This window comes from Sorex araneus, chromosome 11, assembly GCF_027595985.1.
Source record: "Sorex araneus isolate mSorAra2 chromosome 11, mSorAra2.pri, whole genome shotgun sequence".
NCBI classification, from domain to species: domain Eukaryota; kingdom Metazoa; phylum Chordata; class Mammalia; order Eulipotyphla; family Soricidae; genus Sorex; species Sorex araneus.
Window position 1 is genome coordinate 24,498,236 of NC_073312.1, and position 13,415 is coordinate 24,511,650.

Below are 13,415 nucleotides of genomic sequence, written 5' to 3' on the forward strand. Positions count from 1 at the left end.
TGGCGCGAGCCTGGGCACTGCTGTGTCCACGCCCTCTGCACATGGCCTCGGGGCAGAGCTGTGCCCACACATTCCTGGCATTTCTGGTGAAACATCGCTCCGCGGTGTGAAAGGGCATCTGGAAGACCAGCCTGCCTCATAAACAGCCAGGGGGGCCTAGGGAGGCGTCTGCGTGAACGCCCTGGGGAGAGGCGGCCTCCTGAGGGTCCCCCTCCCCAAGTCTGGAAAGCACACAGTCTGTGAAGCACACACAGACGCTCATCAGGCCCTCATTTGGGACTGCTGCTTGGCAGGTGGACACGCCCCCGCTGTCCTCCCTCCCCTCAATCACCCCCTCCTTTCTGGAGTCCTGGGCAGAAGCACAAACTGGCTGCAGGGAGCTGCTTTCCTGCTCCAGGCTTGTGGGCCCTGCTTCACGCGGGGTGGGGGGCGGGGGAAGGTGGCTCCCCCTCCCGATACACCTTTCCCCTCCAGGGAACGAAGAGCCCAGGATCCCTCTAGCTCGGTCAGGCCCGCTGCCTATAGGAGCAAGAAGGGTCAGATGGAAAGGGGCTCGGGCAGGCACAGAGCTGGCCAGGGTCGAGCTGGACCTCAGGGATGACAGAGCCCGGAAATGAACCCGCCCTACTCAGGCCTCAGAAAGGCACAAGGGGGTGCAAGGGTCACCGTCTGGAGCACAGCTCAGCGCCAGCAGAAAAGAAAGATGGGCCAGGGGCTGGAGCGATAGCACAGCGGGTAGGGCGTTTGCCTTGCACGCGGCCGACCCGGGTTCAATTCCCAGCATCCCATATGGTCCCCCGAGCACCGCCAGGGGTAATTCCTGAGTGCAAAACCAGGAGTAACCCCTGTGCATCACCGGGTATGGCCCAAAAAGCTTTAAAAAAAAAAAAAAAAGGTGGGCCAGGGGGCAGTACAGGGGTTAAGGTGTTTCCTTTCATGCAGCCAGTCCTGGTTTGATCCCTAGCACTGCACACACTCATCTGAGCACTGCTGGGAAGATACCCCTGAGCACTGCCAGATGTGGCCTCAAAACCTACCTAGAAAGAAGAAAAAGGAGGAAAAAACCCCTGAACTTCCCCCGATACCCCAACCTGCCTTCTAAGTAAGTGCTTGCGTGTTTTTCGGGTTTTATCTGGGGGAGAACCCATAGTTAGCCATGCCCTAGACTGACTCCTGGTTCTGTGCTCAGGTATCACTCTTGGAGGGCTTAGGAGACCATATGGACAGCGGGGGACCAAAACTGGGTTGGCCACATACTAGGTAAATGCCCCACCCACTATCCTGTCGCTCTGGCCCCAGGCCCTTGCTTGTTTTATTACTATTATTTTATTTTATTTATTTTATTTTTTGCTTTTTTTGGGTCACACCCAGCGATGCTCAGGGGTTACTCCTGGCTTTGCACTCAGGAATTACTCCTGGCGGTGCTTGGGGGACCATATGGGATGCCGGGGATCGAACCCAGGTCGGCCGCGTGCAAGGCAAACGCCCTACCCGCTGTGCTATCGCTCCGGCCCCTATTACTATTATTTTAATGGGGAGCAGTGTCAGGAATCAAACCCAGGGCCTCACACATGCGAGGCAAATGCTGTATTGCTGAGCCATATCCCGCAAAGGGCCCCTGCCTGCTCGCTTTTAAAGACCACCAGGTGCTCTGAACCTGGTCTCAAGACAGAGTAGAGGCCAGCGAGAAAGAACTGCTTAGCATGTGGGGGCTGGGCAGGTCAAAGGACCAGGGTCTCTCTTCACGCTGGTACTGAGGAGGGGCTGGACAACGAGGACTTAGGGAGAACTGACCGCATACACAGAAGCTACGCGGGCCTGGCCCTCCGAGCTCTCCTCGCCTGCTCGCCTACTTCCACTCTGGAGAAGCTCTCTCCAACTCTCCAACATAGAATTCTCCCTCCCTCTCCCCTCATACCTTTCTAAATAATTTCCAGTAAAACTATCTCCAGCTTCAAGGGCCAGAGAAATAGTACAGTGGGCAGGGCACTTGGCTTGCACATGGCTGACCTGGGTTCGATCCCTGGCATCCCATATGGCTCCCCCCCAAGCACCACCAGGGTTGATTCCTGAGTGCAGAGCCAAGAGTAACCCCTGAGCATGGCCAGGTATGGCCCCCAAACAAAAACAAAACCAAAAAAGGAAAACACCTATCCTGCTTCACCAAGAGAATAATAACTGAAAAAAGGAAGAGCAGCTACAAGGAAACTAAGCTTAAAGGAGAGGAAACGGAGGTCACTGCCGGGAAACTTAAGGGTCAGAGGGTGAAGGAAATAGAGGCGCGTCATCTGTGAGCAAGTGGGATTTCCGCCTGCAGGAACCTACATGTCCACCTGCTGCCTCTCCCGCCTGCCTCTTCCTGTCCCTCCCAGAGCCCGTGACACTCCTGGCCGCTGCCCAGACCTGCCACACTATTCCAGGCAGAGGTCGCCTCGCGGGGAGCTGCCTGCGGCTCAGACGGGCCCTCCACGCCCTGCGACTGTGAGAGGCAGCGAGCAAGCGCTGGCCCAGGAGCTTCCTGCCACTGGTCAGCAGGGGGCCTGTCCTTGGCGGCTCCTTGCAGGGGACGCTGAGAGGAGGGAGACCAGAAGCAGCTCTTGTTCCGGCAGGCATCTGGATGTGCCTTTCCCCAGAACCCACCACGACACTCCGGTCCTGCAGACGGCCCAGGGCGCGCCCTGCCTCTCGAGCCTCTGAGTACCAGGGACCGCCACGCCGCAGGACCTGAGCTCAGGCAGGGCGCTCGCCTCGCATGAGGCTCACCTGGGTGCGATTCCTGGCACCCCATATGGTCACCCAAGCCCCACTAGGAGTGATTCCTGAGTGCAGAGCCAGGATTCATGCCTGAGCAGAGCTGGGTGTGGCAAAAAAATTAAAAAAGTATCTAGGACCAGAGAGTACAGCACATAGGGCGCGTGCTTGCCTTGCATGACACTGACCTGGGTTTGATCCCCAGCACCCCAGATAGTCCTGAGTCTGCCAGGAGTAACCCCTGAGAAAAGAGGCTAGAATAAGCCCCGAGCACCACCAGCGGTGGCCCAAAAACGAACCAAACAAACAAAACAACAAAAATGTATCCAAAAGGGGGTAGGACCTTCAGACTAATCAAGGCTCAGCACAGCTGCTGGGCTGAGGGGGGTCAGTGTCCTATCCTTCGGTTGCAAGGTCCTGGGGTACTCCCTGAAAACGTTCTTTAAAGAATGGGGAAGCACGGCTGGAGAGACAGCACACAGGCTAAGGGCCCTGCTGAGCACGGCGAGCCTCATTCAGTCACCAGATGTGCCTCCATGAGCACCACCAGGAATGGCGACCCCTGAGCACAGGGCCAGAGTGCCCCGAGTACCACTTGGTGTGGCCCCAAAACCAAACAAAGAAGAGAGAGAGAGAGACAGAGGCAAAGAGAGAGACAGAGAGACAGAGAAGAAAGAAAGGGAAAGGGAAAAAAAGAATAATACTGCAAGCAATATTCCTCTTATTGATATTCTTTAGTTGCTGCTGACTTTTTATTTATTTATTTTTTTCCTTTTTTGGGTCACACCCGGCGATGCACAGGGGTTACGCCTGGCTCTGCACTCAGGAATTACTCCTAGCGGTACTTGGGGGACCATATGGGATGCCGGGGATTGAACCCAGGTCGGCTGTGTGCAAGGCAAATGCCCTACCCTCTGTGCTATCTCTCCAACCCCAGCTGCTGACTTTTTAAAACTCGGATTTAGGGGCTGGAGCGACAGCACAGCGGGTAGGGCGTTTGCCTTGCATGCGGCCGACCTGGGTTCAATCCCCTGGCATCCCATATGGTCCCCCAAGCACCGCCAGGAGTAATTCCTGAGTGCAAAGCCAGGAGTAACCTCTGAGCATCACTGGGTGTGACCCAAAAAGCAAAAAAATATATAAATAAATAAAATAAAACTCGGATTTACTGATGCATTACTGTAGACAGTAAAATTCATAATTTGTTTTTTGGGGGGTATACCTGGTGGTACACAGAAGTTGCTGCTGGTGATGCAAGGGAACCAGGTGGTACCAGCACAGGGGCAGGGGCCGGAGCAGTAGTACAGTGGGCAGGGCACATGGCTTGCACACGGCTGAACGCAGGTCTCCCTCACACAAAGCACGTGCTCCGTCCACTGGGCTAGCTCGCCAGCCCTAAAATTCCTAACTGTTTGGTTTTGCTCTTGGGCCACACCTGACTGGGCTCAGGGATCACTCCTGGTAGGCTCAGGGGAACATATGTGGTACCAGGGATGGAACCCAGGGTCAGCCGTGGGCAAGGCATGTATCTTACCCAGTGTGTTTTCACTCTGGCCCGGACATTCAGAATTTGTTAATGAAAAAAAAAATTCATGTGTCTGAGATCAGCTTTCCTGGCCAGGAATTTCTGCTTTTTGACTGGCTGGACTTGGGCGGCCCGTCCCAAGCTGTGACGGGCCTGTACCACTCACAGACGAAGCACCTCTGTTCGCCTCGGACGGAAGCCAGCGCTCTGGGACGAGCCCGAGCAGAGAGTGCTGAAGGTTTTCCTCACTAAAACTTACTTGCAGGTGTGGATCGATCTCGAAGATGGTCTCTCCCCGCCGCATGTCCGTTATCAGCCAGGGGCCGCCAGCCCTGCGGACAGGAGAGCGGTGAGGGTGGCACCTGAGGAGAGGGTCTCCGCCCAGCCCGGCCGGGGACCGTCCTGATGGGAACGGGGGACCCGCCCGGGCGGAGGGAGGGCTCCCCGCAGGTCACTCACACAGGCACCGTCCGCAGCAGCTCCAGGATGCCCTGCCCGTTCCACTGCTGGGCGGCGTGTAGCTCCTCCGTGCAGACGCCGACGATCTGGTCAGGACGAGAAGCCCATGGGCATCAGTGGCCTTTTGTCCTGCCCTCCGGGTCAATCGCCTCTTGGGGACAGTTCTGGTCGGTGGGCCTGTGCTCGGGGTCAGGGGCTCACGGGACGGTCTCCTTAGCAGGCAACAGCTGCCTGGCTGGGAGGTGGATGGACGCAAACGGGGCCGGGGGCCAGACCTGGGCCCTCAGGGACAGGGAAGGGCTCTGGCTGACATCCTCCCTCTGCCGTGGCAAACTCAGGCAGAGGCGCAGGGATGGGGCCGCCACGCCCAGCATCCCGGGGAAAGTCTGAGACGCGTCATCCCGGCAGCTTGTGCAGACGCACCGGTCCCTGCTGGACACTGACCAAGCTGACCCTCCGCCAGGCTCCGTCCTTCCCGCTGGCTCCTGCAGGCTGCCCCTGACTTCTCTGCCTCCCAGCACCCCCCGGGCCCTGCTGCCTTCTCAGCAGGCTGGATCCGCTTGATGCCTCCTGACAAACAGGCGGACGGGAGGAAGCCGAGTCCCATGCCCCTCCCTGTGGGGTCCTCCAGGGCACCCCGTGCCTCACCTGCAGGAAGGTGACGACCCCGAAGGGCGTCTGCACGGGCTGCATCTGCGGGTCCTCCGTCAGCAGCATGTGCTGGATCCTCGACTCGCTGTTGTCCAGGGGGCTGTGCCAGGACACGTGGTCCCCGCTGCAGAAGGTGTTCTCTGTCGGGGGACAGACGGGCCATCAGCGCACCTGGGTCAGGGCCGCCCTCCTGGGAACCAGGAGCCCTCCCGGGGCAGGCCCCTGGCCGGGGTGGCAGGGGTGTGGGGCTGCGGCCCCTGAACCTCCCGTTCCAGGGTGCAGCCCCGTATCTGCTTTGCTCCTCAGCGCCTCATGGAGGGCATGCAGTGGGGGCAGCTGGGGGCACCAACGCCAACAAGTGAAAAGCGCTGGGCCGAGGCCCTGCCAGGCTCAGATCCACAGGGAAAGCACCGCGGAGAAGGCGGCTCAGTTGGGAGGTTCCGCACCGCTAGAGCAGCTCTCGGAAGAGGACATCCAGCCTCCGATATCTGCCACCGGCTTCCAGAGAGAGACAACAATGTGGGGTCCCACCCGCCTTGAGGGGTGGGGGTCCGGTTTGGCGCATGCCCTTGGCAGAGGGTGCAGTGGGCAGGAATCACTCCTCTGTGTCTCCCCCTGCACCCCTCCCCGCTTCCCGACACATCAGGGCCTCCTCCTGGCTCTGTGCTCAGGGATCACTCCTGGTGGGGCTCGGGGGACCACGTGGGATTGAACCTGGGTCGGCCACGTGCAAAACAAGCACCCTCCCTGCTGTACCGTGGCCCCGACCGCACATGTCGCACCATCATCTGGGAGTGATTCTGCATCAGCACACAGGGAGACACCTGCCTTCCTAACGGCTGCTGCAGCCCGCACTGCCTCACCCACGCAACCCGGGAAGTTCCACGGCTGAGGTCTTTTCACTTTCTATCAATATTGAAGGTAAAGCAAAACACACTCACACACACACACACACACACACACACACTCCGAAGGCAGAAGGAAGAGCCTCTTTTCAGAGACACGGGCTAAGCAAGGGCGGGGGAGCGGAGCTGGTTCTGCAGGTCAGAGCACGTGCAAAGCATCATGGTCTCCTGAGCACTGAGGCGGGAGTGGCCCCTGACCACTGCCAGGTGTGGCCCAAAAACCAGGGTGGGATGGAGAGAGAGAAAATAATTTTATTTACAATAGAGTTTAAAAAAAAACAACAAAAACAAAGAAACAAGAACACAATACTGAGGAAAGCATTTAGCACAAGAAACGTAAGATCCGCACTGGGTGGGCAGCCGCACAGGGCAGGAGAGGCCGACTGACTCACTGCAACCCGGGCACTGGGGGTCGTGGCCTTGGGCTCCACTGGGGAGGCTAAAAAACTCAAAATCAACACCACTGTGTACTCTGAAAAACGATACTGTGTTGAGGGAAATTAAGCTAAGCCGCTGAGGATGTGTCTGGGGATGTCTGGGGGGGCCCGAGGTGGTATCTCATGTTTTGCAACCAAGAGGCCCCTGGTTTCCATTCCCGGCACCGAAACACAAACAAACAGTGGATTCACAGAAACTAAAAGACGCCACTGAAGGACGGCAGAGTTTAAAAATAGCAAGAGCTGGGGCTGGAGAGAGGACGGGTTAAGGTGCTCGTGTGCAGGAAGTTCATCTCTGGGCAAGCATCCGGCCCCCAGCACCACGCCTAAGCACAGGGCCAGGAGTGGCCCCAGAACAAATAGAAAAAAGGGCCCAAGTCCCCAAAATTCACACGAAAAGGGCAAGGGACTCTGAAGAGCCAAAACAATGCTGATCAACGTTGGAAGATTTCATTTCCTCCACTTAAACCCTCGCTCCACAGCTGCCCAGACAGTGTGGTTCTGTCCTAAGGACAAACATATGATCAACGTAACCGAGTCTCATCTCCAGAAATAAACCGTCACATTTATGGTCAATTAGCTTCTGACAAGAGCACGGAGACAATTCCCCGGAGGAAAGAAAAGTCTTTCAGCAACTGGTTCTGGACATCTGGAATGCAAATATGAAAGAATCAATATGGGTGCCTTCCTTACGTCATAAACAAAAATGAATCCAAAATGCATCACAGGTCTAAGGGTTATAGCTAAGACTATTGCATTCATAGAAGCAGCAGAGGAGAACTTCTGAACTTGGTTAAAGCGACGGTTTCCAAGCTAGGCAAGAAAAACATGAGGCAGCACGGACTGATGATCAGACGACAACCTGTGAGTGGCCAAAGGTACTGACTGAGAGGTGTGAGGATGAACTGCAGAGACAGTACAGCGGGCAGGGGACTGACCTTGCACGCGGCTGACCCGTGTTAGATCCCCAGCATCTCGAATGGTCCCCCGAGCCCCACCAGGAGTGATCCTGAGCACAGAGCAAGGAGTAAGTAAACCCTGAGCTCTTCTGGGTATGGCCCCCAAACAAAACAAACAAAAAGAAATATTACTTGGCCCCGAAAGGTCCTCATGTATCCTATAGCACAAAATACTGTAAAATGGGGTTATTTCAGGAGGAACACAAGTGCATGCAGGTGGTGGGTCACGCGCCCACTGCTTGTGTCAGGCCTGAGACCAATCCCTGGTGCCTAATGCCCTCAGCCCCCAGCACTGCCAGGTGTGGCCCTGTAAGAGAAGAGATAAACTCTGCATGTTACTAAACCAAGTAAGGCGGACATGGAAAACACTTGCTCACAATCAAGTGGAACAATCTGACAACTGAATAACCTGGCAACTCTAAGAAACTCCGTGAAAACAAAATGTTATGAATTTCTGGGGGGTGCTCAGGGTTCACTCCTGGCTGAGCTGGGGGTGGGGGAGTCATAGCCAGGTCGGGCACCCACAAGGCAAGCACCCTACCCACAGTGCTCGGACCCTGCCCACCGCCCAGCCTTCTAGGCCCAGCACTATTCCTGGGCCAAGATCTTCTCCACCAGGAAGCTGAGGAGCATGGCTTGCAGCTAACAGCAAGCGCCGGTAGGTGGCATCATTGCTCTGGGTTTAAGGCAGGGCGGGCGGGTTCACGCCAGCGTCCCACTAGAGGTCAGCTTTGTACCCCCAACCTGGCAAGAGCTTAGGCTACACCTCGGGGGATGGGGTTGGGGGGCTGGGCGGGAAGGTCTGGAGCTGTCACCCGTTACTGACCAGAAATGACCGTGATTTGAAATTCAGGTTAAGCACAAACTCTCCGTGAACTAAGATGGACCGAAAGGTCCTTTGAATGAACTTTACTCCGGGCAGGGGTACTTCCAGGCATCGGGGCGGGAGCGGCTGGTGCGTGAAGGGAGGCACCCAGTCACGCCCCAGGTCCCACCCGGAGCGTGTGGTCAGGATTTGGCAGAAGGTGCTCGTGAGTCAAGGCGGACGCGCATCCAGAGGCCAGCCTCTCCTCCGCGGCCTGCCGGCGGGGGAGAACTGGCCGTGGCAGCCCGGCTGGGGCCAAGAAACGGTCTTTCTTAACAATGAAAGCGCCCTGGTCACAGTTTTCAAGCCTGGGACAAAGCCACAAAGGGCTCATTCTTGAGTCGGGTCTGGTCTTTACGCCCGGGATGCTCAGCACATTCTGCACAGAGCCACTGGGGGCTCCGGCCCAGGCCCCGGGGCCCACCCCAGGAAGCCCTTGGCCCCTTCCAAGAGGTTTTCAAATGCTAATAAGGCTCCACACAGGCCCAGCTGTTTGGTCCAGAGGCTGGAGGGGCTCCCTGCCAGCCTCTTTGCCTCCTTTCTCTGGCTCCCCAGTATCCTCAGGACAAGAGATCAGGATGCAAATCCCCGAGACCCCCCCCCCCAGCCCCTCACCTCCTATCCCAGGTAAGGCACGGAGCCCCCCTCTCCACCATCTTTCCTTCTCCTCTAAGCTTGGCCTCCGGGCACCAGGGGAACCGCCTTCCATTCCATGCTGCCCTTCTGGGCACATCCCCCAGAGGGGAACTGCTACTCCAGAGTGGCAGGAAGATGCTCCCCGCAATCCCACCCTTCCTATCATGGACTGATGAACAAGTGTCTCCTTGCAAAAATTCTTCTTGTGTGTGTATGTGTGTGTGTGTGTGTGTGTGTGTGTGTGTGTGTGTGTGTGGTGGGGAGGGGAGGGGAAGGATACACCCAGCAGTGCTCAGGACTCACTCCTCAGGGATCACTCCCGGAGGGTTTGGGAGACCATCTGGGGTGCCAGGGATGGAACCTGGGTTGGCTGCGTGCAAGGCGAGAGCATCCAGCCCGCTCTGCCACGGCTCTGGCCCTAGCAAGAACTCCTGAAGGTTGGGGAGGGGTGGGGCGGGGCAGCGGCACAGCTGCCTGAGTGGCCTCTCCAGCAGACTGACCGCCCCTCCCCCTCCCCCCCCCCCCGCCACAAACACAGGTTTAGTCCTGGTGGTTTGAAGTTGCTATAATAACTCAGCAAAATCGAGGGAAATGGGCCGTGGAAGAAAACAACTATTGTTTGCGGACTCACTGGCGCTGCCTCCGAGGAACGAGAAAATGAAGCCATTCTTGGAGAGTTCTTCGTTACTGTGCGGGGCGGGCCGGGACAGCGAGCCAATGTGCCCCCCCCGCCCCCACCAGAGGGCAGAATTGGCACGCCTGGTCCAAAGGAAAAGACGGCTGGGGTAGCAGGGTTCTGCACAAGCACACCTGCATGGTCCCTCCGAACACTACCAGGAGTGGCCCCGGTCCTTCCCCGCCTATACGGGGGCAGACGCCCAAGGCCCCTGGGAGCCCCCTGAGACAAAGGGCAGAAGCAGGAGAAGCCCCGGGAGAGGCTGGCTCAGGGGTGTCTGGGACATGCCCGGGTCCACCCCGGGTGTCTGGGGAGGCTCCCGCAGAGTGTGGGGCCCACGAAGTAGCCAGGATGGCACCCAGAGCTTCCAGAGCGAAGGCTGCACCCCAGTTTTTTTGGCATCTCTCCAGCCGCGTCTGCCAGCGGTGAGGTCGAGCTTCTGCACAGCGGGGAAGTCCTCCAACTAAGGATACAGTCTCTGGGGCTGGAGGGTAGAGCGGGCAGGGCTGACAGCAGTCCCCAGCTCCCAGAGAGCCCCCTGGGCCTGCCGAGAGCGATCCCTGAGCACTGCTGGGTGTAGCCCCGAATCAGGAATCAAAGTAAGTAAGTTAGAAAGGAGAGAGAAAGGAAATCGCTTTACTTCGGAAAGAGGAGTAAGGAGAGAGGGAGAAGGAGCCACCGAGAAGGGAGATTCTGCCCCCGGCAGGTGCGGCTGCTCCAGGCCGGGCCGTCTCACTGACGAGGAGCCCCGAGTCCTCTGGGGTCCCTACAACAGAGTGCTGACAGGGAAGGGCCACCAAGCCGTGCCCTGTCCTTGGCGAGTCCCAGGAATACAGCCACACACGCAGGAGAAGCTGGTGGCGAAGCTGAAGGGAGTCATGTCGTGGCAGCAGCTGCCGGCTCCGCCACGGGACACAGCGCCAGCCTGCACAGCCCCGCGGCCTCAGGACGCCCGCTCCGGGGGAGGGGAGACAATGTGGGCCTGAGTTCGAGTCCTGACTCAGCGGCGGGGGCAAAGCTCAGGGCCAGCGGTGCCCCTGCTGGACAGGTCAGCCCATCCTACTTTCTGAAGCCCAGGGCTGCCTCCTTGCTCTACGCTAAGGGCAGGGGTCTGGGGGGAGGGGAGAGGGGGAGCAGGGAGGTCATCACTGATTCCAGCTGGTTCTTAGATCTTTTCAGGAAAGAAGAGCCACTGAGGAGAGCTTGCTGTCACGACCACAGAACGCATTTCAAGAACCCTTAACACCCCCCCAGGAGATGCTATACGCATTTTGGGGTGACCCGGGAACTGTGCAGAGGACATGACCTTCACTGTGCTGGCACCCTGTGATGCTAGGCCTCTCCTCGCCACCCCCAAAGGAAGGACAACAGGGGCCAGAGCGTTAGGACAGCGGGGAGGGTGCTGGTCTTGCATGCAGCTGACCCAGGTTCAATTCCAGCACCATATGGTCCCCTGAGCACTGGAGTAATCCTTGAGTGCAGAGCCAGGAGTAAGCCCTGAGGACCCTCAGGGGTGGCCCCACCCCAACAAAACAGAAGGAAGCAGCGCCTCTGTGCACTGCAGGCTCCAGGCAGCCCCCCTCCTCCTTAACAACACCTCCCCTTCCGTGCAGGGATGAGAGAGAGCGGGCACAGCTGCCTCCCTGCCACGCCTCTCCTGGCTCCTGGCTCCGGCAGCGCCCAGAGGCGTAGGAGCAGCGAAGCAAAAGTGTGGAGAGCGACGGTGTGGTATGCACCCGCCGCTCAGGAGCGATCCCCAAACACTAAAACGCACGAGACTCCCGAGCACTGCAGGGAGGCTGAGACCCGGATTCTCTGGAGCGTAGGGGCTCCAGCTGCTTCCACACTGCATGCCTTGGCACCCCGCTTCCACTTCCACAAACACTGGGGACCAGCGGCCTGGGGACAAGGACCTGATCCTAAGGGCCCGGCTGGGATGGAGCTGGTGGGAGAACGCCTCCGGTACACGTACGTACGTATCAGGCCCAGGGCTCAAGCCCAGGCACAGAAATACCAAATAACAGGCGGGAGGAGTAGCACGCAGATGGGGCATGACGCTGACCTGGGTTAGATCCCGGCATCCCATATGGCCCCAAGTACCGCCAGAAGAAACTCCAGAGTGCACAGCCCCAAGTAACCACTGAGCATTGCCAGGTGTGACCCCAAAACAATAGCAAAGCAACACACACAAAAAAACTACCAAAGAAATAGACTCACACATACACACACAAATCAGACTCTTCCAAGGAATGGCCCAGACAGAAGGTCCACTTTAAGGAAACACACACACACACACACACACGCACACACACACACACACACACACAACAGAGCCAGGCGCTGCTCCGGGGGGCTGGAGAGCAGCTTTGCATGTGGGAGCCCCAGGTTCCTCCCTCTGCACCACTCTCCTGAGCGTCACGGGAAGTGGTGATGCGACCCCTCCCCAGCACTGCACTGGTGGCTACTAGTTGCCACCACAGCACTGCAGGAAGAGCACCCCCCCAAAAAAAAACCCACAAAAAACAACAACCCAAACAATCCAGAGAGACAGCACAGCGGGAAGGGCACTTGGCTTGTGGGTGGCTGACCCGAGTTCAAGCCCCAGCACCCCGTCTGGTCCCTGGAGCCCCGCCAGGCACTGTCTTTAAAGCAAAGAGTCAGGAAGAAGCCCTGAGCACAGGCGGGTGTGGCCCCCCGCCAAACAAAACAGAAACCCACCCACCAAAATCTGGGGAGAGATGTGGGTCCATGCGGGACAGATTATCCAAAGAGTGGGTAGCGGCTGGAAGGCGACATTCCTCACGGCGGGCTGGCTGCCTGGCTGAGCGGTGGGAAGCGTGAAGCAATCCACCCACCCGCCGCGCGCCCACAGCGTGACCACCGGTGAGCCAGTTCCGCCCGAGACGCATCCTGCCTCACGCCGCGGCAGGGCGCGAGAGCCACGGCAAGAGGGGGCATGTCTGTGCCGACTGAACTGTAAGGAAACGGAAAGGGGAGTCAGTCCCTCTCGGATTCGCCAGAATCCAAGCAACTGCCACTGGGGAGGCCTGTCCGAGAGGGCGCATTTTCTCCAGAGGGGCCTTTGGGCCCCTGGCTGCTCCCGCTCCCCACCAGCCACGCTGCTCAGGGCACCGGAGAAGCCTGGTCCCCGGGGCAGTGGCAGTGAGGAGCCTGGGCTCTGCAGGGGGCGGTGGGGGGGTCCCTGCGGGCAGGCGGAGGGCACCCACGCTCAGAAGCCCTTCCTCACTTTATTCAGGGGCGCAGGGGCCAGAGAAATGAGACCAAACTGCACCTCCTGCCCCCAACCCCACCAAATACAAAAAAACTGTTACTAAGGTTTCTGTCAAAGAGGAGAAAAATATACCCAGCATTTGGCTTCAATAATTATTGCATCACGGGCAACCCTGAATCAGCTATAATCACCGCCCTCCCCTTTCCTGTAGGATCATTTTGAAGCAAATCTCATCTCAGGCATCATTGTTTCACCCGTGAATGTTCCACACTGGGCTCTAAGTAATAACTTGTTTGTTCTTGCTTTTTCTTTTTTTTTC

General features: G+C 58.1%; 1 protein-coding gene across 2 annotated transcripts in view; it reads right to left on the reverse strand.

The window, feature by feature from the left end:
• The window catches only part of SUFU (SUFU negative regulator of hedgehog signaling), a 104,332-nt gene that overhangs the window by 32,445 nt on the left and 58,472 nt on the right, over positions 1-13,415 (reverse strand). For both annotated transcript variants that reach the window (XM_004616314.2, XM_055119151.1), the window contains exons 4-6: positions 5,384-5,526; positions 4,736-4,821; positions 4,536-4,608 (exon numbers count right to left, since the gene is read on the reverse strand). In XM_004616314.2, the coding sequence (XP_004616371.2) occupies positions 4,536-4,608; positions 4,736-4,821; positions 5,384-5,526 (302 nt within the window). The remainder of the gene's footprint in view (positions 1-4,535; positions 4,609-4,735; positions 4,822-5,383; positions 5,527-13,415) is intronic.